The sequence below is a fragment of the Phascolarctos cinereus genome, unplaced genomic scaffold (assembly GCF_003287225.1).
Source record: "Phascolarctos cinereus isolate Bilbo 61053 unplaced genomic scaffold, phaCin_HiC Scaffold_5;HRSCAF=322, whole genome shotgun sequence".
Lineage (NCBI taxonomy): Eukaryota > Metazoa > Chordata > Mammalia > Diprotodontia > Phascolarctidae > Phascolarctos > Phascolarctos cinereus.
Window position 1 is genome coordinate 41096145 of NW_027555958.1, and position 24534 is coordinate 41120678.

Below are 24534 nucleotides of genomic sequence, written 5' to 3' on the forward strand. Positions count from 1 at the left end.
ACCTGGCCCATCAAAAGCGTTGCTCAGCCCATCATTGTGATCACCCTGGAAGAAGGTGAGGCGGATGTCAGCAGGAACTGACGTGGGTGCTTCCCAGAACTCCAGGGAGGACACGTTGCTCCACACCTGGAAGGCCGCGTGCACGGCCCGCCGCACTGCTGGCTCTGGCAGGTACTCGGGCCAGTTCACCAGGCGGTAGGAAAGATGGCGCTTGTACCATTTGCCTCCTGCTGGAGAAAGAGCCAGAGAATTAGACATTTGCTTGATTATGCATGGAATTCTTTGCCTGGCCCTGTCCTAGAGTTTGGGGAGAGGAGTCTTGACAGGGTGGAAGGAACACTGACCTGGGTGAGGCAAGAGACCCCAGCTCTGCCACCTACTACCTGTCTTATTTGGGGCAACTCACACCCTCTCTTGTAGGGGCACCTAGGCAGTTCAGTGGAGTGCAGGACTCAGGGAGACCTGAGTTCAAATCCTGCTTCAAATACTTACTAGTTGTCTAGCCCTGAGCAAGTCACTTAAAATCTTCCTGCCTAAGTTTCCTCTTCTGCAAAATGGAGATAATAATAGCATCTACCTCCCAGGGGTGCTGTGAAGATTAAATGAGAAAATATTTCTAAAGCACTTAGCCCAGTGCTGGGTATGCAGCAGGTGCTTAATTAATGCTTGTTTGTTCCATACAGCTCCTCCCTTCTTTTCTGGGCCACGATTCCAAAGTCCAGATTTGCAAAATCTGGTTTGGAATGCTGAATCACAAGAAAAATCAGTATTTGCCCCAGAGAACAGCAATTGAAGTGTTCCTCTCTCCTCTTGGCAGAGAAGTGAGGAGCTACAGGGCGAGAATGTTGCAAGCATGGCCAAGCTGGTCACTACATTTTGATGAACTGTTTTTCTAACCAAGCTTTCAGTTTAAGGGATAGGGAATGACTGAGATTTAAAATCAAAGAGTGGCAATAAAACCTATCATTTTTTAAAATGATGGTCTATTCTATAACATACAGGAGATGGGGCCCCTTCTCTAGTCTGATGCTAGGACAGGCCCAGATATGTAGGTTAACTCCAAGGTGTTGAGGTCACCTACCCAACCCCATCTTCTCCCCTCTCCTATTCCTACCTGGGACTGACCATGTGGAGCTGGGGGTGGTTTTCATTCTTAATCTATGTTCCTTTCCAGCTGAGACCCCCACTCCAATCCATTCTTTCAAAATGCTAGGTAGGTGGCAAGCATGGGGAGGGAGGGAGGGTAGAGGAGTAGAAGACACACAGCTGCAGATCCCCAGCTGCTTCCTTTGTCTCCTCTGCTCCCACCACCCCTCTCCTCCCATTTACAGAATCCCTGGCCTGTGGCTGCCCTGGGAACCACAAGAAAAGCTCATAGTCATTTTTTCAACCCCCTCACCTTACCCTACCCTGTTTGTTTCTATGGGATTCATCTGGGAAGCCTAGGATCCCTGAGGGGGGGAGGGAGGGGGGGAAAGAGAGAGAGAAAGAGAGAAAGAGAGAGAGAGAGAGAGAGAGAGAGAGAGAGAGAGAGAGAGAGAGAGAGAGAGAGAGAGAGAGAGAGAGAGAGAGAGGAGAGGGAGAGAGAGAGAGAGAGAGAGAGAGAGAGAGAGAGAGAGAGAGAGAGAGAGAGAGAGAGAGAGAGAGAGAGAGAGAGAGAGAACTAGCTACAGCCTGGAAGGATTTTTCCATCTCCAATTAATTTAAGTCATTTCTTTCATAGGATTACAGATCTAAATCTGAAAGAGACCTCAGAGGCCATCAAATCTAACTTCTTCATTTTACATATGAGGAAACTGAGGCAGAGGTTAAGTGACTTGGCCACAGTCATATAACAAGCTAAGTGTCTGAAACAGGATTCACACTTGGGAGTTCCTGACTCCCAGGTTACTGTACTCCCCACTAGGCAACCCGGCTGTAATTCCAACTATAGAGAGGGCAAGTAGGCCCTCAGGCCAGGAAGCTGCCGATGGGGTGGTTCCTGCCTTTGCTTTTTCTTCCAGATGCCTTCCCAGACATCTTGCTTATCCCTCCTCCCACCTCCCATTGCCCAAGTCAGAACACCATAGGAATTAGCATTGGGGGTGGGTGGGGTGGGGGTGGGGGACCCCAAAGACCATGTAGTCCAAATATCTCATTTTAGGAAACTGAGGCCCAGCGAATCAAAAGGACTGGCTCAAGGCTAGCCAGTTAGAACAGCACCATGCCTCAAACTTGGGCCCTCTGGCTCCTAGTCTTTGCACAATGCAAGGTTTATATTAGATAGGGATTGATTAGAATGAATAGCCCCAGTGTTTCTATTTGACAATTCTCTCTAGGCCATGCAGCTCAGAGCTGTGGGGGCAGTGGTGTTTCTGGGAGAGAAGACAGATAAGCATTAGCCAGAGGAGCAGAGACCCAGTCTGAAGGCAATTTCCCATCCAAGCCCAGCGCACTGGAATCACTGGTTCCTCTGCTTCACCATCGATGTTGCCCACAGGTCTGGAAACCAGACAACCGAGGCAGAGCAGTCGGGAAGCAGCTTTGTATACCGGAGATAGCACTGGACTTGGAATCAGCAAGACACGAGTTCAAATTTGGCTTTTGATCCCTATCAGCTGTTATTTGACTTCACTGAACCACAGTTTCTTCATCTATAAAATGGGGATACAAACGGCCCAGTACCTACTAAGTACCTACTTGTGAGGCTCAAATGTGTAGTCTAGGGATCTTCCAACATTTATGGCTATCAGTCTGGTGAAACCTATAGACTAAATGCATAAAATAAAACATAGAGGATTGCAAAGGAAATCAATTATGTTGAAATACAGTGTGTAGACAGGAAAACTGCAATTACATGGGATCTAGCTAGCAGTCATTAGAGACTACAATAATTTTGAAGCTGTTATTGTTCAGTCATTTCAGTCCTGTCTGACTATTTGTGAGCCCATTTGGGAGGTTTTCTTGGCAAAAATAATGGAGTGGTTTGCGATTTCCTTTTCCAGCTGAGGCAAACAGGGTTAAGTGACTTGCCCAGGGTTACACAGCTAGTAAATGTCTAAGGCTGCATTTGAACTCAGTTCTTCTTGAAGTGGTGTATAAATCTGGGGAAATAAAATATAAATGTAATATATAAGTACAAATCTTTAGGTTAGCATTATTATCTTGGCTCCCTCCTTTGGTGGTAGAGCTGAGGTGAGAGGAGGGAGAAGGAGGGGGCAATCTTGGATTTGGAAACTGTGCATGGGAACAGGGAGAGAGAGGGCAGAGGGCTTGGTTCCCCAGACAGGTTCAATGTGAGGGGATCAGAGGATGGGGGTGGCAAAAGGGGCATGGCTGGGAGATGGAGAGAATCTCATTGGTCAGCTCCGCCATTCCTTCTCTGGTGTGTTTGGTTTGGCATGGGGCTCCAGACTGCCCTGGAGAACAACCCCCCAGGGAGGGTGATGGAAAGATCACCTGATGGACGGGGGAGGGAAGGAGGGAAAGAGGAGGCAGGCTCTAGAATCCCCCATCTCCTCCCTCCCCCTTGTACGTATGGGGGAAGGAAAGAAATCAGATATTTGTAGCCTGTTGGGGGTAAAGGTGGGGAAAGATGATCTAGGAGCACAGAATTAGGCTTCTGTCAGCCCTTCCCCTTGGAGGAAGCAGCTCTTCGGAGGGCCCCCTCACCCCACTTAGGGGATAGCAGCTGGCTAAGTAAATTCTCCTACTCTCTTCCTGAGGCAGGCCCTGAGGATTATAGCTGTCCCAGAGCCAGATCCAGGAAGTGTCACAGGGCTCTTTGTGTGTGCTTGTGTGGAGGAGTGGGAGAGGAGGCCAAGCAGCAGACATCGAAAGAAGAAAATGAAAGGTCTTTCTTAGGGGTAGGGGGAGCCAAGGAGACAAGGAAGGAACTTAGGTGAGTGGGGAAGGAGGCCTTGCCCTCCCTGGCCCAGGCTTGTTTTCTTTAGACTGGCCCTGGTGAGTTAGAAGTTTATGAATTCCTGACCTGGAGCTATGGAGAGAAGGCAGGACTAGATTGGTCACCACAGTTACACTGGGTGGAGGACATTCCCGCAGGGCCAGGTGGCAGCTAGCATCCTTCCTCACCTGTTCAGTTTCCCTTACTACCCTACCCTCCATACCCCTCCCCAGGGCAGAGCAGTGGGCAGCTGTCAGCTTGGCAACCTTTCCTCCTCTATACCCACAGAGGCCCTCCAAGCACCTTCCAGACTTCAGCTTTCTCCCACTTATCTCCAAGACGAAAGGCCAATCAATAAACATTTATTAAGCTTCTACTATGTGCCTGGCACTGTACTGAGGCTGAGGATACAAAGAAAGCTAGAAGATGGTTCCTGCTTTCAAGGAGCTCAGTCTGATGGGCTGTGTGTGTGTGTGTGTGGGGGCAATATATAAACAACTATGTTATATACAGGATAATTTGGAAAGAATCACCAGGGGGAAGCTGCTTCAATAAGCAGGGCTTGGGAAAGGCTGCTTGTAGAAGGTGGGATTTTAGTTGAGATTTAAAAGGAAGCCAGGGAAGCCAGAAGGCAGAGATGTGGAGGCAGAGCCTCCCAGGCATGGGGGACAGCCAGAGAATGTGCCTGGAGCCAAGAAGTGGATGGTCTGACAAGCAAGGAGTAAACTATCCACTCCCAGCATGCACTGCATGCAGGAAACCTGGTCCTGCAGAGGGAAATGCAGCAGGCCAAATTTCAAATAGCAAGTGAAGGACCAGGCTGGGCTAGAATCCAGGAATCTCCTCACTACATGATCCTTACAACTCCACTTCTCACCCCTGATTCCTGGATTTGGGTGTGAGGAGGAAACGCTTACCATATGTCACATCTCATAAAGATGGGTGAACCTTAGAAGTCACTGAGTTAACCTCGTTTCATAGATATGGAAGGCTGGCCCAGGTTACAGAGGTAGGCAGATTTAAATAAACTGTGAGTGCCGAAACCAGGATTTGAACCTGCTTTCTCCGACTCTCAAGTCTCACATTCTTTTCACTGTACAGTTATCCCTTCCACATTACGGGGCTAGAAAGCCCCTTGATTTGGAAAATCTGAGTATAATTCTTTGGGACTCCCTTCATACCAGGGAAGAAGTCTGAATTTTTTCTTTTTCTTTTATGGGGTGTTTATAATACTTTATTGTAAAATTTGGGTTAAATATTTGGTCATAGGCTCTGTGTTGTCTGCTGGCCTTTGAGTGTCATCTGTGGCTTTTGCAAAACTCCCTAAAAATTCCCGAGAAATATCAAAACCACAACAGGGAAAGTTGAAATGTGGAAGGGATAACTATACCATGTCAACAGATTATATTGTATCATATGTAATTTAGGGTTGAGAGGGACCTTAGACACCATTTAGTCTTTGGTCCAAACCCTTCATTTTACAAATGAGGGAGCTTAAGGCCACCTAGATAATATGACTTGTCCAAGGTCACACAGGTAGTGGAGGAGCTGAGCCAGGATTTGGACCCAGTTCCTCTGACCCTAAATCTAGTGCTCTTTTCACCAGCATGTTGTGCCTCCTCTCTGTGTGACAGTCCAGAAGGGGAAGAGTGGAGGGTGGAGTCCAGCTTTGGACTTTGAAGACTGTGTGTGGGAATTGGAGGACAGCTGGTGGGACAATGGGCTGGGTTCCCCAGGCAGAATCAATGATGTAGGTGGCTGGTCCTCAGCTTTTCCTCCTGCTGTCCTCAGCTGCACTCAAGGTGGGGGAGAGAAGGCTGGGAGGCAGAACCCTCAGCTTCTCTCCTCAAAGCAGGCTGGTCCCTGGTTCTGACTTGGCCCCTAACACTCCCTATTAACTCTCTTGTTGTCCCTGCTACCCAGCACTTTGACAGCAGAAAGGCTGCCCAGGTAGCATCCCCCTCAGATGCTGCTCCACAGTGGGTTGAAGGTGCCTCCATACTGAGGGGTAGGGGAGAGACCCAGTTCCTTTGGAACTCCTGAAGGGCTGTGAGGGCAGCTGGGCAGTGGGAGGAGGGGAGGGAAGGAGGAAGAGGACTCACTTTGCTGCACAAAGCGTTTCTTGAGCCTCATCTTGGCTCTGCGTCCAGCAAATAGCGAACCGAGCCTCTCCTCCCAGGCTGAATGGCTCTCTGTGTCATCCACCCCACACCGCGGCAGAGTCATTTGGTGCATCGTGGCAGTATCCAGCAGCCCACTGACTGGTAGGTGGGACACCCACTGGAACTCCCTAGAGGGAAGAATTCAAATAGTAGAGCAGGCAAGAGGGGCAGTGGGACAGGGATAGGGGGAGGGATCAATGTCCATGGCCTCACTTCCTGGGGCTGTGATGGACAAATCTGAGGATGGGAAGAGGCTAACTCTCAGGGTTCCCCACTCCACCTCACAATCCTCCAATCTCCTACCCCTGCCCTGGGCCAACCAGATCTCACCTTATGGCATCGGTGAGCTGTGGGGAGCTGGAAGCTTCTGGGGCGTGCTCACGAAGGTACCCATACTTCTCCAAAAACACCTGGGAAGGGCAGGAGGCCAGGCAGACAAAGGAAAGTGAGTTACTGCTCTCCCACCCCCGGACCCCAGAAGCACAAAGACACATGGCTAAAGAATTCATAACTCTTCTAAGTTGTTCATAGTACTGGGATGGAGCTTTACATCCCTCTTGCCACTTCCTTTTAAAATTCTGGTTTTTTTATTTTTAAAATTCTGTTTTATTTTCTGTTCTGAATTTTCTCCCTTCTGCCTCCCCTTTCCCTACCATTAAGAAAGAAAAACAAAACCTTACAGACATGTATAGGGAAACAAAACAAATTCCCACATTAGCCATGTCCAAATAAATATATGCTTCAATCTGCACTTCTTTCTCTGTTTTGAGGTCTTATCCACTTCCCATCGGCTCTTACATCTATTTCTTCCTTGTGATTCACTCAGATTGTTCCAGAAACTTCACCTCTTTCCAGAAGGTTTAGGGAAAAAACCTTTTATTTTCAATTAAAAGATATATAATTTATTTCCTTCTCATCCTCCCCTGACAATTGGAAGAAACAAAAGAAAAACTAAACTTTTGTTCCAGGAAGGCTTCCCCCCTCTCCTACCAATAATTCCAACTTCCAATTACTGTCTGCATTTGGCCCTTCTCCACCACCAATTCACTTGACATTGGCCCATATTTGACATCAGTATCAGATCATCTCTACATAGACATTCTGAGAATTACAAATACTCTACCTGCAAATGCCTCATAGATGATCACTTTGCTGGCTACTCACTCCTGACTCCTTCCCACATCTGCGATAAAGTTGTTTCTCCACCCACCTCTCACTGTGGCCCACCACCAAGCTGCATTGAGCCAATGTCACCACTGGGTGGCCATCTTGAGGAACTGACCCAATCAATGTGTTTTGCCCATATCAGTGACTATGTTCTGGTGCTGTGGTTCCAAACTCTGTGTGTGTGTGTGTGTGTGTGTGTGTTCTTGGAAGTCTTTTCAGCAACAATGGGGAAAAAAGTGTTGCGAACTTCCAGGGAAATCTGACATACTACTCATAAAATTCTACAATTATTTAAGGCATCATTTTTTTTTTTTGGTGAACCCCACTGGACCAGATGTTAGGGAACTCCTAAATGGAAATCACTGCCCCTGAGAAACTCTCACCCTGCCCACTCCTCCCACCACCACTGGTGACTGCTTCACCCAGACAACTACATCAGGAAGGCCCTGGCCACCATGTTTAGCTAAAGTCTCTTCTCTCCAGCCATCTCCCCCAGTCTCCCCATTTGACTAGCTGCCATACACATTAGTTAGTTGGCCTACAAACACATTAATGCTTACTAATGTACACTGGGAATACAAAGAAAGGCAACAACATGATGGTTCTTGAATTTACCTTCTAATGATGAAGAACAACCTGTAAACAATTAGAGTTTGTATGTTTCCATTTGATTCAATTCAGTAAACATTTATTAAGGGCCTACTAGGATCCAGGCACCGTGCTAAGTGCTGGGATTACAAAAAGAGGCAATAGTCTCTCCCCTCATGGAGTTCACAGTCTAATGGGGAAGATAACACAAAAACAAATACATTAAAAGTGAGCTCCATATAGGATAAATAGGGAAGGCACTAGAATTGAGAGGGGTTGGGGAAGGCTTCCTGTAGGATGTGGGATTTTAGTTGGGTCTTAATATGTACAGAACTGGTAGCTAGGTGGTGCCATAGTGGGTAGAGTGCCTAACCTGGAGTCAAGAAGACTCCTCTTCATGAGTTCAAATCTGGCTTGAGACTCTTCCTAGCTGTGTGACCCTGGGAAAGTCACTTAACCCTGTGTGCCTCAGCTTCCTCATGTGTAAAATGGGCTAGAGAAGGAAATGACAAACCACTCCAATATCTTTGCCAAGAAAACCCCAAATGGAGTGATGAAGAGTTGGACCCAACTGAAAATGGCATGGTAGGTGGAAATCTCAGAGGGAAGGTACTAGTTGTACAGGGAGATGGGAAAAGGCCTATTGAAGAAAGTGGGATTTGAAGTAGTATTGAAGGGGGCCAGAGAAGCCGAGAGGTAGAGGAGAGGAGGGAGAGCATTGCAGATATGAGAGGCACAGCAAGAAGCCTGTATCACTGAATCACAGAATCCATGGAGGAAAGGAAAGAGTGAAATGTGGGAAGGGGCCAGGCAGTGAAGGGCTTTCAGTGCCAAACTGAGCATTTGATTTTCAATCCTCAAATTATCTTTCCTCCATTCTATTTTTTAAGGCAGTTCACTTCTTGGATAAGGTTTTCTATCTTCTATTTTAAGGTATTTCAGTTTTCCTTTGAGTTTCTTTCCCTCCCAAACTCTAGTTTTTTCTATAATTTTTACCTCTTGCTTCCTTTCTCCTGGTAGTTCTGTGGCTGGCTTGCCTGTGCTCATGCTGGCTTCCCTGATGGCATCCCTCTACTCCTCTCTGCTGGCTTCTGGCCATCTTTCTGAACAATTCTCACATCCATGGAGGAATTTAATTTCTAAAGCTTTTTGATTTTGATTTACTTTTTCTCTTCGTCTCTACTTGTAGTTGTTAAAGCAGGGGTGGGAAAGGGCCACACTTGAGGACCTAGAGGACCACAGGTGGCCTGAGAGCCACAGGTTCCCCACCCCTGGGTGGGGTGACTCTCTTCATCTGGGTTTCATCTTGGGCTTTTCTTAACCTACAATATTTTGTTGAACATGGTTTTCGGTATTTAGCTCTGTTTACTCACATTTCCAGCCTAAACTGTTGGGTATGGGGAGATGGGGCTTGGGCCAACTCCCTCAAGCACTCTTGGAAGGGTGGTGTAGGGCTTGTTTGATCCTGCCCCCTCTGTAGTCCGGATGACCCTTGTCATTGCTGATCTCCATGGCACCTACGATTAGACTTCCATTCTCTTAATCCTGGCTTCTGCCTCAGTCTCCTAGGGGTCTACCTCAGGTTCCGGCATCTGTCAGCCTCTGTCTTCTCCTCATGCAATCCCCAGTTGGGAGGTGGTTTTGTCCTGTGCTGTGGCCCTGGTAGGCCCCAGTAGGATATGAGAAATCGAGTCGGTTTCAGGTCTCCTGCCCATCACTCCCAGATCAGATGAGCTGAATGCTGGGAAGACTCATCTTCCTGAGTTCAAATCCAGCCTCTGACACTTACTAGCTGTGTGACTCTGGGCAAGTCACTTAACTCTGTCTGCCTCAGTTCACTCATCTGTAAAATGAGCTGGAGAAGGAAATGGCAAACCACTCCAGTATCTTTGCCAAGAAATCCCCAAATGGGGTTGTGGACAGTCAGACTCAACAAGAAACCTGCAGGACTTCTAGGAGTACTCTAGGAATAGTACTTCTGTTCTGACAAATCACAATCAGAATCTGGTTTTAAGTCCCAGATTATTAGATTTAGGTAATTTGGGGACTCCTCTCTTCCAGGTCTCCCCAAGCTCAGAATTGCTGCCTGGCTTTGGTCTCCAGAGCAGTTTTTCACCAGCTTCTGGATGGCTCTGAGAAGCTCCCCTCATCAGCTCTGCTAGCTTCCAGATGACTCACCTGAGTTTGCCCCGACTTCCTGGGAACAGCCCTTGGCCTCACCTCGGCAGTGTTCACATCAGCCTAAGCTTGTCCTGACCTCCCTGGTGGGTCCCTCTCCTGCTTCTGTGACTGGTTTACCTGTGATCATGCTCGCTTCCCTGGTGACCTCCCTTCCCTCCCTTCTCCTGGCTTCCAGCCATTGACTCTGGAGGAACTCCCTCTGGAATCTTTCTGATTTTCTTCACCAGCGGCTTTTCTTTGGGACTTTTAATATATTTGCTGGGGTTTACATGGGAGACCTGGGCTACTCTATCTCCACCTTGCCTGGAATTCTTCTCCATTTCTTGCTAATCAGTTGTTCAGCTGTTTCAGATGACCCCATCTGGAATTTTCCTGGCAAAGATCCTGGAATGGTTTGCCATTTCCTTCTCCAGCTCATTTGACAGATGAGGAAACTGAGGCAAACAGGTTAAGTGACTTGCCCAGGGTCACACAGCTAGTAAATGTCTGAGGCCAGATTTGAACTCAGGAAGAGAAATCTAATGCAGCATTCTATCCACTAATCAGTTGCCTGAAAAGAATCTCTCTCCCTCTTTTTATTCCAGTTTGAGCCAAAAAATGACTCCTAATCATTGCTGATAAACACAATAGTGATTGTAATAATAATGATAATAATGATTCATATAAGGCCTTAAGGTTTATAAAGCACTTTACAAATATTACTTTGTTTTAACCTCAAAACAACCTGGGGAGGTAGGTGCTAATGTCATGCTCATTTAATAGATGAGGAAACTGACAGACCTGTACTAGACCTGTAGCCTCTCCGAAGCCCTTGAAGGTGCTTCGCTTTCCCTTTAGATTCTCCCCAGATGTCTCCATCCCCTTCTTCACACACTTTAAATATACCACATTTTCCTCAGGTACCAACATCCAAGACAAATAGAATGCTATTTCTCATTATGTTTTGTTGTTCTCATGGGAGACCTGGATTTAAACCCCACCTCTGACACTTACTAGCTGTGTGACCACGGGAAAATCACTTAAGCTCTCCACTTCAGCTTCATCATCTGCAAGGTAGATGTATCATTTCATAGAGTTGTGAGGAACAAATGAGCTGATAATATCAGCCCAGATCATTCTGCAAAGCTTTAAGCACTGTGCAAGTATCTGCTGTTACGATTATAATTTCTTTTTGTTTTTTTATTGCAAATACTCAGTAATTCAGATACATTATGAGTTGAATAGTCATTTGTGGATTAGATAGTTTATCAATAATCAAATATAATAGTATTTTTATGGGAGAAATGCTATCTAAACTGATTTAGATTGTGAGCTCCTTGAGGGCAGAGACTGTCCTTTTCATACTGGTATCCCTAAAATTTAACATAGTGCCTGGTATACAGTAGGTGCTTAATAAATGTTTAGGGCAGGTAGGTGGCTGAGTGGATAGAGTGAGTTCAAATCCGGCCTCAGACACTTAGTATCCAACCTTGTTTGCCTCAGTTTCCTTATCTGTCAAATAAGCCAGAAAAGGAAAAGGCAGAACACTCCAGTGTTCTTTGCCAAGAAAACCCCAAATGGGGTCACGAAGAGGTGGACGTGACTGAAATGACTGAACAATAACCACAAATAAATATTTATTAACCGACTTTCAATTTTGCTATTGGAACACCACCGGTTTGCCTATTTGGGACGGCGTCATTATATAAAGGGCATGTTTTATTTGTCTGTCCCTCTGTCTATCTGAATCAGTATGTCTGGCCCCTTTCCACAGGTGTCTGATCCTTTTCCGGGCTTTCTCTGTAGGACGCACCCAGACCCACGCCCAGACCCACATCCACACCCCCTGGGTGTGTGTGGAACAGGATAGTTTGCTTTATGAAGGACACAGGCAGTGTCTCCTATTGGACTGAGAAGCTTATGAACTGTGGGAGCGGTTGGGCCAAGACTTTGCTTCTCCTTCTCCCCCTGCCTCTCCCCTTCCTCCCTTCCTTATCGCACTGGCTCCAGTTCCTGGAACTTTTAAGCCTTGGTTTTTAGGGAAGAGGAGCCGAGGGGAACTCACTAGCGCCTGCTTCCTCCATTCCCTAGGCATCTTCGTGCCTGGTATCAATGCCGTCAGGGTCCTGGGGTATGGAGGGGGTCTATGTGGAAGGATGAAGATGTGTATGTGTGCTGCAGATGGGGCTGGAAGATTTATGTTATCTAATTCCACCTGACCTCAGTGCAATCCTTCTATTCTCCACGGTAGCAGGCGTCTTTTCTTAATCTTCCATATTATCCCTCCCTCATCCTCTCAGCTGAGGACCATGCCTCAGGCTTCACAGCCATTCATTGACAGCTTCCTCTTCTTCCCATCTTACATCTCTCTGACACCATCCCTCACGATCTCCTCCTTTACTCTCATCTCTGATGGAAGAGATCTCTCTTCTCATGAAGTATAACCCCTCTATATGAGCCAGGATCCCATCCCCTCCTGTCTTGTCTGCAGATTGCCCCTGCTACCCTCCTGCTTTCTCTCCAATCTCTCTTCAGTCTCCCTCTGGTTCCTGTTTTCTTTCCTACTTCCTACAAACATCCTCATGTTTCCCACATCTTTAAAAAATCCTTAGTAGCATCTAGGGCTACCAACCCTTCTCACGCTCTCTCTTCGTCTTTCCTCTTTTCCTCTTCAAACTCCTTGAAAAAGCATCTACACTCAATTTCCTCTCCTCTAAATCTTCTAAATAAATCCTGCGCTATTTGGCTTCCAACCTCATAGTTAAAGTGAAGCTACCCCCTCCAAAATAACCAATGACATTTTAATTGCCTAATCAAGCCACATCCTTCCTGACCTCTCTACTGCTTTTCAGTTGGGCCTGACTCTTCAAGATCCCATTTGGGGTTTTCTTGGCAGAAATACTGGAACAGTTTGCCATTTCCTTCTCCAGCTCATTTTATAGATGAGGAAACCGAGGCAAACAGGGTTAAATAATTGCCCAGGGTCACACAGATAGGAAGTATCTGAGGCCAGATTTGATTCATGAAGAGGTTTTCTTAGTAAAGATACTGGAACAGTTTGCCATTTCCTTCCCCAATTCATTTTACAGGTGAGGAAACTGAGGCGAACAGGGCTAAATGACTTGCCCAGGTTCACACAGCTAGGAAGTCTCTGAGGTCAGATTTGAACTTAGGAAGATGAGACTTCCTGACTCTGGGCCCAGAGCTCTATAAACTGCACCACCTAGCTGCCCCTAAAGTGCTACATAAATACTAGCTAGTATTATTATAATCAAAATCTCATGCATTCTCTGCTCACTGGAGGCTGACTAGATCCTTTCACTTCAGATACTGCTTATTCTTTCACCCTTTGCCCTGGTTCCATTGTTTCTCCTGAGAGCCTTCCTCTTAAGGCTCTCAATGAATATAGAGGAAACTGGAGGTATATGCCCCTCAGGTGACTCAACCAGGTCTGGCCTAGGCACGTACCTATCATGCCTCACTCATTTTGCTAAAGGCTGGGCAGGCAGAGGTGGGTGTGGGCAGACATCTTCCCTGCGGCAACAACTCTGAGTGACCCTGGTGGTGGTCATGGTGTCTGGGGGTGGAATGAAAATCCTCCCCTCCTTCTAAGCCCTCAGGGGACTGGGAGTCAGGGTTCCTGAGTTCCATTCCCGAATATGTGCTCACTGGCCACAGTAGGGTTGGTGAGCTCTTCCTATTTTCTGTCTCAGGAAAGAAGAAATTCAGCTCCTCACTGGGTGGGGCAAAAGCAAGGTGTGGGGAAATTAGTTCTGGGCTAGAGAGTCAAGAGACAACAGGATCAAAGATCTGTAGGTGGAGAGCCCCAGAGATCATCTAGGACAACTCTCTCACTTTACAGAAGAGGAAAATGAGGCTCAGGGAGCATTAGCCCAAGGTCACACAGGGAATTAGCAACAGAATTGGTATTTGAACCCAGGTCCTATGGACTCCAAATATGTGTCCACTCTGTTGCCTCTCAATCTGCTGGGGCTTTAGTCCTGATGTTAGAGTTGACGTGTCAGAGTTGGAGTCAGAGTGAGAAATGGAATTAGAGTCAGAATTGGTTGATCAACAAACACTAGAAGGACCATGTGTGTCAGTGGGCAAATTATACATGTGACAATAAATATTTTCCTTCTTTCTCTGCAAATGCACTTTAAATAGAAATAATCACAAGCAGATATTACAGTTTTACTTTGAAATAAAAAGTTTTCATCCTACGATTACTTGGCACAGCTTGGTCCTTCAAGGTATTCTTAAATCCCTGTTCTGTTAAGTGCTTATAAAGTGCCAGGCACTGTGCTGGGCCCTGGGGGTACAAAGAAAAAAATGAAACAATCCGTGCCATCAAGAAGCACATGGTCTCTAAAGAGAAACAACCTCTATCTATCTATCCATCTATCTCCATCTATACCTATCTATCCATCCACCCATCATCTCTTTCCATCATCTAACATCTCTATCCATCCATCTATCCATCCATCTATCTCTTTCTCTATCTCCATATACCTATCTTTCCATCATCTAATATCCCATCTATCTATCTCCATCAATATCTATCTATCCATCCACTTATCTATCTTTCCATCATCTAACATCTCTATCCATCCATCTATCTATCCATCTATCCATCCACCCATCTATCTCCATCCATACCTATCTATCCATCATCTAACATCTCTATCTATCTATCTATCTATCTATCTATCTATCTATCTATCTATCTACCTATCTATCTATCTATCTATCTATCTATCTCTTTCTCTATCTCCATATACCGATCTTTCCATCGTCTAACATCTCATCTATCTATCTCCATCAATATCTATCCATCCACTTATCTATCTTTCCATCATCTAACATCTCTATCCACCCATCCATCTATCTATCCATCTACCCATCCACCTATCTTTCCATCATCTAACATCTCTATCCATCCATCTATTCATCTATCCATCCACCCATCTATCTCCATCCATACCTATCTATCCATCCACCCATCATCTCTTTCCATCATCTAACATCTTTATCCATCCATCTATCTCTTTCTCTATCTCCATATACCTATCTTTCCATCGTCTAACATCTCATCTATCTATCCATCCACTTATCTATCTATCTATCTATCTATCTATCTATCTATCTATCTATCTATCTATCCATCCACTTATCTATCTTTTCATCATCAAACATCTCTATTCATCCATCTATCTATCCATCCACCCATCTATCTCCATCCACACCTATCTATCCATCCACCCATCATCTATCTTTCCATCATCTAACATCTCTATCCATCTATCCATCCACTTATCTATCTTTCCATCATCTAACATCTCCATCCATCCATCCATCTATCTATCTATCATCTATCTATCATCTAACATCTAACATCACCTAACATCTATATCCATCATCTGATAATCTATATATTTATTATCTATTTATCTGTCTATGATCTATCTATCTACAAAACAGAAACAAAACAAATAAAAGGTAATTTTTTGGAAGAGAGCACTCACAGCTGGGGAGGGATCTGGAAAAGCTTCATGAACAAAATGGTGTCTGAGCAGAATTTTGAAGGAAAAAACAAAACTAGGGAAGACATTGTTCTAGTGCTGAGTAACTATGATTTAACCTCTCTCTCTGCCCTCAACTGCCCTCTCTATGGGGACCATCTCCAGTTGTCCTCACCCTTACCTGGCCACTGGACCCAGATGGCTCCAGAGAAGAAAGTGAGGCTGATGACTTTGCACAACCCTGCCTCACTTAAATCCAATTCACATTCAAGTCATGGCATCATCTCCTTGAAGTCATGGTCCTCAGGAATGAAGGACAAACAACAACAGCCCTCTGTAAAATGAGTATAATAATTCCAGTCCTCCTTCCCTTACAAGGGAATAAATGATGGATGTTTTAGGGAAAAGTTAAGAAAGGACTCTGCTAAAGGAAAGTATTACTAATTATATATGGGGTGGCCCAAAAGTCTTAGTGCAGATCTAAGCTATTCAATAGCTATTCAGTAATTTGAATTCTCTTATACATAGACATGATGCCTGTACACACACATACACATGTAGATACAAGGTGTCCCCAAACTTCAATAGCTTAAAACTGCACTAAGATTTTTGTGACACCTTCCGGCTGCACTTTTGGGACATCTTCCATCTAGGTATACACGTATATATTTTTATATGTATATATGTGTATGCACACACACATGTATTTAACCACGCCCATGATTTCATCTGTGTAAGGAGTTCCCAGTATGGCAATTCCTTCTACTGCCATGGATCAGCAGCACATCTGTAACTTAGAGTTGTAGAGGATTCCCTTGAAGTCTTGGAGGTTACATTACATGGCCAGTAAATGACAGAGTCAGGATTTGAACCCATGTCTTGCTGAATGCTGAGCTGGCCCTCTTTCTTGTTTTTTTGTTTTGTTTTGTTTTGTTTTTGACTAGGCAATGGGGTTAAGTGACTTGACCAGAGTCACACAGCTAGTAAGTGTTATGTGTATGAGGCCGCATTTGAACTCAGGTCCTCCTGAATCCAGGGCCAGTGCTCTATCCACTGCGCCACCTAGCTGCCCCTGGCCCTCTTTCTAATACACAGAAAAAGAGGACTGCAGCTGATCCTGCAAATCTCCACCACAGAAAGCTTGCCCTTTAGCTCCCTTTAATGCAGACTATAAATTCGGCATGTGTGTGCCAAAGCTGGTCTGCTTGTCTGTTTCCTTCTGAACTGCTTTCTCTTCTCTTCCGCCCCTTTTAAAATGCTTCACTAATACTCCTGTCTTTCTTTTCTCTTGTATTTTTTTTGTACCTCTATTGCTACTCTCTTTCCTCAAATTATCTCTTCCCCACAAAGTCCCTTTCTAGTCATAAGTGTAGTCAAACAAAACTACTCCTACCATTGGCCGTAACTAGCTATATCTGCCTCATTTGGCATCTGTAGTCCATTACCTCTCTCTCTCTCTCTCTCTCTCTCTCTCTCTCTCTCTCTCTCTCTCTCTCTCTCTCTCTCTCTCTCCTCTCCCCTTTTTCTCCTTCTCCCCCTTTCTCTCTCTCTTTCTCCCTCCCCCTCTCATTCTCTCTTTCATTCTCTCTTCTTCCTCCTCCTCCTTCTCCTCCTCCTCCTTCTTCTCTCCCTTCTCTCTTTCTCCTTTCCCCTCCCTCCTTCTATTCCTTTCTCTTTCTTTCTTCCTTCCCTTCCCCACCCCTTGGGAGTGGGAATCTTGCTGAATTTTATTCCTCTTCTTTAATATTCTGTCTTTAGGGTAAATGAAGAGAAGCTGGTCAGCCTCTGTTGAACATATTTCACATACTCCCTTCTGTAGGCTAAAGAATCAACCATGTTGTACTAAAGTCATCCCATGATTCTCCTTATTTCATTCCTGAATTTGGAGGCCCAGCACTGGACACTGCCCTAAAGTCTCTCCCAAGGCTAGCCACAGAGGGAAAAGGAGTATATGTACTTTCTCCCTGCATCTACTTCCTGGCTCCTGCTATCTTTTTTGGCTTTCGAACACCCTGACCAATCCTTTACCCATTCCCACCCAGTTTAGGGTCCCATAGGGTCCCTAGATCATCATCTACTTATGGCAGTGATTCACCATGCATCCATGAGTCACTGATACACAGACAATGGGAATAATTTCCACAACTTTATTTCTGATTCACAGTAAGCAAAACGAGGAGCTTCAGACAATGAGCAATAGACCCAGAGACTTCAGTGGCAGAGACTTCAAAGCTCAAAGTGTCCCTGGGGAAATGGGCTTCGCATTTCCCAGCTTCCCATCAATGCATTTGGTGTTGACTTGCTAATTCAGCTAGGCCATCAGTAAGCAGAGTCCAGGTCAATATTTTTAGGTCATTATGATAAATACTAGCACAAATGAAACCAGACAAGTCACCAAAGACAGTCCTTTGGGGGGGGGTGGAAGAAGGGAGGCAGAGGAGGGAAATCTGAGGGACTTCATCCACATATGTAAATCCTTCCACTCAACAGCAGGCTGCCTTTCCCCCTCACTGCTGTTCCAAATAGCCCTGAACCTTTCCAAGGGGACAACAATGGACAGTTCAACATAAAGTAGATTTATAAGCAATAAACCTTCAGAACTCCAGAAAACACTGTACTTTATTATCCTGTGAGAAAGCACTCAGCTACTCGGGCGAACTTACACAGGCAACCCAATCCACCCAGTAATCTAAGCATTTCTAAGTGCTTAACCAGGCTCCATGCCCTATTCTGGGGAAATCAACACAAAAGTGGCACAGCCTATGCCCTCAAGAAGGGCCAGAAATGGGCACGTCCAGCCCCAACACACACACACACACACACACACACACACACACACACACACACACAGAGAGAGTGCCACACTCAGAGTTCTTAAGCTTTTAAAACATTTCCACCTCAAACATCCTCCTTCCATGTCTCCTCTACTTCCAAGAATGAGGTTCAATAAACTGAAAGAAGCTCAATCTGCCAGCTACTAATTTCCAAAGCTTCCCCTTGTCTGAGACAGTAAAGAGACAGAGCAGCAGAACAATTTGACCAGGACTGGCTTGGATGGGTGAGTGGGGGATGGTATAGTGGGGATGGATAAGGAAGTTGAGAGATGTCTCAGGAATCCTTAGCTGGTTATTAAGAGGACCAGAGGCAGTAGTGCATAAGAGAATGAGCAGGAGATGTGGTACTAAGAAGTACTGGATTTGAGGCCCACCTCTGACACTTATTACTTATATGTTATTAGGCATTTCCCTGAGCCTCTATTTCCTCATCTGTAAATGGGCTCAACACCTCTGAACCTCAGATTCCTCACCTATAAAATGCTCTTAACAGCAAGAAACAGCAGATACTTAACACTTTTTACCTATGAGTTGTTCAAGGAATGCATGAGATCATATATGTAAAGCAACATATTAACTTTTTTAGGAAACTATTATTATTACAAGTAAATTAGTAGTAGTAGTACTGGGGGCCATGAGAATACTTGGGGTGGTGGTTACAGAACCCTAATGAAAGGAACTATAATAACCTAGAACACAGAAGGCAAATATCAGGATCAAGAGGCCGATCTTTGGAAGTGATTTGGTGTGGGGGATCCTTTATTTAATTCCATTACACACAAACACTATAAACCAAAAATGGGGAGGGATGAGGCCATCAGAATGACCTAGAAAAGGCTCTCTTTAAACTTTCCACTGCTCTTTCCTAGTCTTGGACACTGAAGAAGAGGGGCAGTAAGTAGGTCATTTTAGGGTAGGAATGAACCCCTCTGAGGATAAGAGTTTTGTGTCCATAGCCCTAGATGAGGGAAAGTGACTTTGGGCTGGTCATTTTCTGTCTCTGAGACTCACTTTTCAGCTTCCTCTGCTTTTTAAAATGGCAATGACTTGGTCTCACCTTTGAATTATTGTGCAAAGAGGTAAGCAAGTATAGAGATGCCTTTTTTTATATAAACTCTTGGAAAGGTATGATAGAAACACTATGTACTTCAGTAATAGTAATTAATGGAATCAAGAACTCCAGGTGGGGGAAGTCTCTCCACCAAAACTGATATTAAACCATCTATGACTGAGCAGATAAGTCCTAGGAAGTGTCTGAGCTAAATGCCTTAAGCGCCTTGCCCAGGACTGCTCAGCTAGTGTCTCAGAGTCAAGCTTTGAAAGCAAGTTTTGCTGACTTTAAGTCCAGTACACTATTGTACTTCTCTAATATAAGTAAGGTATTTCTAGCAAACATACATTAAAAATTCCAAAATTTCCCAGTCTTTACAGACTTTACTCTTGCCCCCTGCCCAACTCCCTTACAAAACATCTTTGACACACTGGATTGTGAATTCTTTGAGGAAAAGAGGAAAGTCCTTCGAGGCAGTGTTGGGTGTGAGCTTCAGACTCGACAATGACAAATTAATGATAATTTACAGTTGCAAAGCCCTGAGCCTCACATCTTGCATGTTCTTGCAACAACTCTCTAAGGCAGACAAGGCAGCTGAGAGCTGAAGTGATGGGCCAAAGTGGTAAAGCTGGAACCTGGCGATCTGATGCCTCTCTCCAGGACCTAACAAAGTGGCTTGCCTATGTTAAGTGTTGGACGATATGTGTCTCCACATTCTCCGTATTGTTTGGTGGGTGAAACAGTCTCTGGTACTGAGGCAGGTCGAGGTAGAGGAGGAGCCCTTTCTCCCAAGACTGGTTCACAGTCTCACCTCCATACAGACTCCCCACGTATGTGAGTGAGTGTGAGTGTGAGCGTGTGTGTGTGTGTGTGTGTGTGTGTGTGTGTGGTCCTGCCCTTGAGTCAGGCAACGATTTGGGGAGCAGACCCCTGTCCGATTATGAAACAGACTTTGAGGAACCTGCAAAAATGCTGGGTCCTTAGGCTTTTTGTACTCGTGTTCAGGGGGATGTGGGGGAGGGAACAAAGTCTGGCGAGTTTGCAGCAACTCTTTGTGGCTCTGGGGATCATTGCATCTGGGATTCGGGGTCTGGCTGCAGGGGCTAGTCCTGGCCCAAGCACACGTACCCCCTTCCCATTCCTCTCCCGACTCCCTCAGACATAGGCACAGACACACAGACACGGGGGATGCCACTTACCTCCGCTTGTCGCCTTCGCCCTCCTGCCTTGGGCGGGGCTCCCACTCCCGGGCCGGCCAGAAGCAGCAGGACCTGCAGTTGGATCCTGAAACTCAGAGCCATCACGCCTGCCGAGCCTTTCTTTTCTTGTCCTTTTTTGGGGAGACACAGCGGAGATGGAGGAGGCGGAGGCGGCTGCTGGGAGCGGCTGAGCCGGACTAGCTCCCACGAATGCCCAGGGTTGTGGGATCTGCCCGGAGCCTGGGCTGCTTTCGTGTGGGAGCAGCACGCGCGCCGGGACGCAAGTTTCCCTTGGAACGTTCTGGGGAGCCGCTGGGCTGCTCTAGTTGTCCCGGAGCTGCTGGGCTGCTCCGGCTCTCTGTGCCCTGAGTGGGCTCCTGCTGCCTCAGAGTTAGCTAACTGGGCTGTGATTCCGTGGGGCGGGATTGGGAGCCCAGCCCCAACCCCACCCACCCCCTCTGCTCCAGTCAAAACTTCTGGGGGTGGGGACCCTTGGGAGATTTTCCCAGAGCAGAGGCGCCCCGCTCAGCACCGCCTACTGTTGCCTGTGGGGGTCAAGTCCCGGTCTCGCTCCTCTCTCCTGTGCCCATCACCCCTTGGCTTTCCCTAGCGCGAACACGAGCCTGGGGAGGAAGCCACGCGAGGTTGGGAGGGTCAACTCCCAGCTACCGTTCAACCTCTGCCCTGCTGAGGCTGGGGCTGCACTGGAACAGCACATTGCAGATGTCCTTGCAACATCTTGGGGTTACAGGTGGAGAGAATGCACTTCTGCAAAGGGGAGAGAGAAAGTGGAAGGAGATCCTCGATGCCCGACTACTGGCTCTCACTGCAGCTAGCTTTCTGCTTGTCTTCCCTGCACCCCCAACCCCTAAATCCAAGGGATCTTTTCTTTGGAGGTGGGGGGCAGAAGGGAGGTGAAAAAGGACCAGGGAGGATCCACTACCCTTGTGCAATTGATTGTCTTAGAGATTTGCCCCAGTGTATTGACATGTATTAGAAAAAGGACTATAATAACAATAATAAGAATAGGAATAAGAATAAGAATTTATATAACACATTGAGGTTTATAAGGTGTTTTACAAATATCCCATTTTATCCTCCCAACCACCCTGGGAAGTAGGTGCCATTATTATTCCCATTTTACATATGAGGAAACTGAGGCAGACAAAGGCAAACAGACACTTGCACAGGATCAGACTGATAGTAAATCCAGCTGTTCCTGGATCCAAAGCCAGTTTTCTTTCTACTATATTCTTCTGCCTCTTTCTGTCGTTGCTGGTTTGAAATCACCCTTCTCCCTTCCGTTTACTTCTGCTCCTTTGCCATTTTTGGCCCCCTATAAAAACAGTAGTGGCTAGCACTTGAACAGTGCTTTTACAGATATTATCTCATTTTATTAGATAGACAAAGGTGCTATTGCCCAGGGTCACATAGCTAATATGTGTCTTAGGTGGGATTAGAACTCAGTCTTCCTGACTCTATGTAGCATGCTACCTAGCTGCCTCTGTTACTGCCTAATTTATCCCAAGACTAGGTGTCCTAATTGCCCTTAAGGATTTGGCATCATGGGCCATCAGGGAACAAAACAAATTAGGCAGCTTTGCCTCTCTCCCTCCACAGCAGGTTTTTGCAAGCTTCTTTATCCAGAGGGGTTTCTCAGAAAATTTGAGTTTTCCCTGAAGCTTGTTCCCTGTTAGCGAATTAGAGTTCACAAACTCCTATGATCTCTAGAGAAAATCTTACAGATCATCTTACCAATGAAGAAACTGTGGTCAGAAAAGGTAAATGACTCGGCCAAAGCTACGCCACCAGTTTGTGACAGAGCCAAGACTAACTCAGGTCTACCTATTCTCAATTCTGGGCTCTTTCCATAACCATTTCTCAGTCTGGTAGCCCCTATAAATACCACAAATGCTCATAGTGTTGGGCAGCTGAGTAGTGTAAGTGATGAGCTCTGAGCTCTGTAGCTAGTGGCCTCAATAACTCATTCCCCCCTTTTTTTGTGGCTAGGCAATAGGGTTAAGTGACTTGCACAGGGTCACACAGCTAGTAAGTGTCAAGAGTCTAAGGTCACTTTTGAACTCAGGTCCTCCTGACTCCAGGGCCCGTGCTCTATCCACTACGCCACCTAGCTGCCCCTCAATAACTCATTTTTTTTTTCAGGCTCTACATATACATTACTATTAAATATATTTTCACATTAGTCATGTTGTAAAGAAGAATTACAACCAACAGGAGGAACTATAAGAAAGAAGAAACAAAACAGAAGGGAAAAAAAAAGCAAATAGTATGCCCATCTGCATTCAAAATCCATGGTTCTTTCTCTGAATGTGGATAGCATTTTCCATTACGAGACTTTTGGAGATGTCTTAGATCCTTGCATTGCTGAGAAGAGCTAAGTCTAATAAACTTAGTCATTGCACAATATGACTGTTACTGTGTACAGTGTTCTCCTGGTTCTGCTCATTTCACTCGGCATTAATCCATACAAGTCTTTCCAGGTTTTTCTGAAGGCTGCTTGCTCATCATTTCTTTTTTCCCCCCCTTTATTAATTTATTTATTTTTAGTTTTTAACTTTCACTTCCATAAGATTTTGAGTTCCAAATTTTCTCCCCATCTCATACCTCCCCCCACTCCAAGATGACATGCATTCTGAATGCCCTGATCTGCCCTCTCATCTATCTCCCCCCAATCCCCTTCCCCTTCTATTTTTCTGTAGGGCAGGATAGATTTCTGTACTCCATTGCCTGTATATCTTATTTCCCAGTTGCATGTGAAAACAATCTTTTTAACATTTGTTTTTAAAACTTTGGGTTCCAAATTTTCTCCTTTCCTCCCTCCTCACCCACCCTCACTGAGAAGGCAAGCAACTCGATACAGGTTATACATGTGTAGCTATGCAAAACACTTCCATAGTAGTCATGTTGTGGAAAAGTATATTTTCCTTCATCCTATCCTGCCCACCCCACTCCTGTTTATTCTACTCTCTCTTTTGACCCTATCCCTCCTCAGAAATGTTTGTTGCTGCTTCTTCTTCTTCTTTTTTTTTTTTTTTAGGCTAGGCAATGGGGTTAGGTGACTTGCCCAGGGTCACACAGCTAGTAAGTGTTATGTGTCTGATGCCGGATTTGAACTCAGGACCTCTTGAATCCACCTAGCTGCCCCCAGAAATGTTTGCTTCTGATAACCCCCTCCCCTAATCTGCCCTCCCCTTTAACAAACCTTCCCTTATCCTCTTCCCCCCTATTTTCCTGTAGGATTTTCCTGTATAGATTTCCATACCCAATTGAGTATGTATGGTATTCCCTCCTTAAGCCAAATCCAATGAGAATAAAATTCACTCATTCCTTCTCATCTTCCCCCACTTCCCCTCCACTGTAAACGCCTTTTCTTGTCTGTTTTATGGGAGATAATCTACCCCATTCTACGTCTCCCTTTCTCCTTCTTCCAGTATAATCCTCTCACCCCTTAATTTTATTCTCCAGATATCAACTCTTCATCTTCAACTCACCCTGTACCCTCTATTTATCCATCCATCCATCCATCTATCTATCTATCTATCTATCTATCTATCTATCTATCTATCTATCTATCTACCTATCTATATATACACATAATGTTTTCCCTCCAACTACCCTAATACTGCCAGAGGTCTCATGAGTTACAAATATCATCTTTCCATATTTGATCATCATTTCTTTTTTTTTTTTTAAAGATTCATTAATTTATTTTTAGTTTTCAACATTCACACCCACAAGATTTTGAGTTCCAAATTTTCTCTCCATCTCATTCCTCCCCCAACCCCAACACAGCGTGCATTCTGAATACCCTTTTCCCCAATTTGCCCTCCCTTCTATCTCCCCCCCCTTCTCTTATCCCCTTCCTCTTCTATTTTCCTGTAGGGCAAGATAGATTTCTATACCCCATTGCCTGTATATCTTATTTCCCAGTTGCAGGTGAAAACGAT

At 45.5% G+C, this 24534-nt stretch overlaps 1 protein-coding gene across 2 annotated transcripts in view; it reads right to left on the bottom strand.

Moving 5' to 3' along the window:
* Positions 1–20996, bottom strand: part of MMP28 (matrix metallopeptidase 28) — a 29955-nt gene extending 8959 nt beyond the window's left edge. Inside the window, exons 1-4 of one of the 2 annotated variants that reach the window (XM_021005916.2) lie at positions 20567–20996; positions 6376–6455; positions 5986–6173; positions 3–227 (exon numbers count right to left, since the gene is read on the bottom strand). In XM_021005916.2, the coding sequence (XP_020861575.1) occupies positions 3–227; positions 5986–6173; positions 6376–6455; positions 20567–20668 (595 nt within the window). In that variant the 5' untranslated portion in view covers positions 20669–20996. Of the gene's footprint in view, positions 1–2; positions 231–5985; positions 6174–6375; positions 6456–20566 lie in introns of both variants that reach the window. The other variant, XM_078154836.1, reaches the window with a different exon arrangement.
* Positions 20997–24534: the final 3538 nt, after the last annotated feature.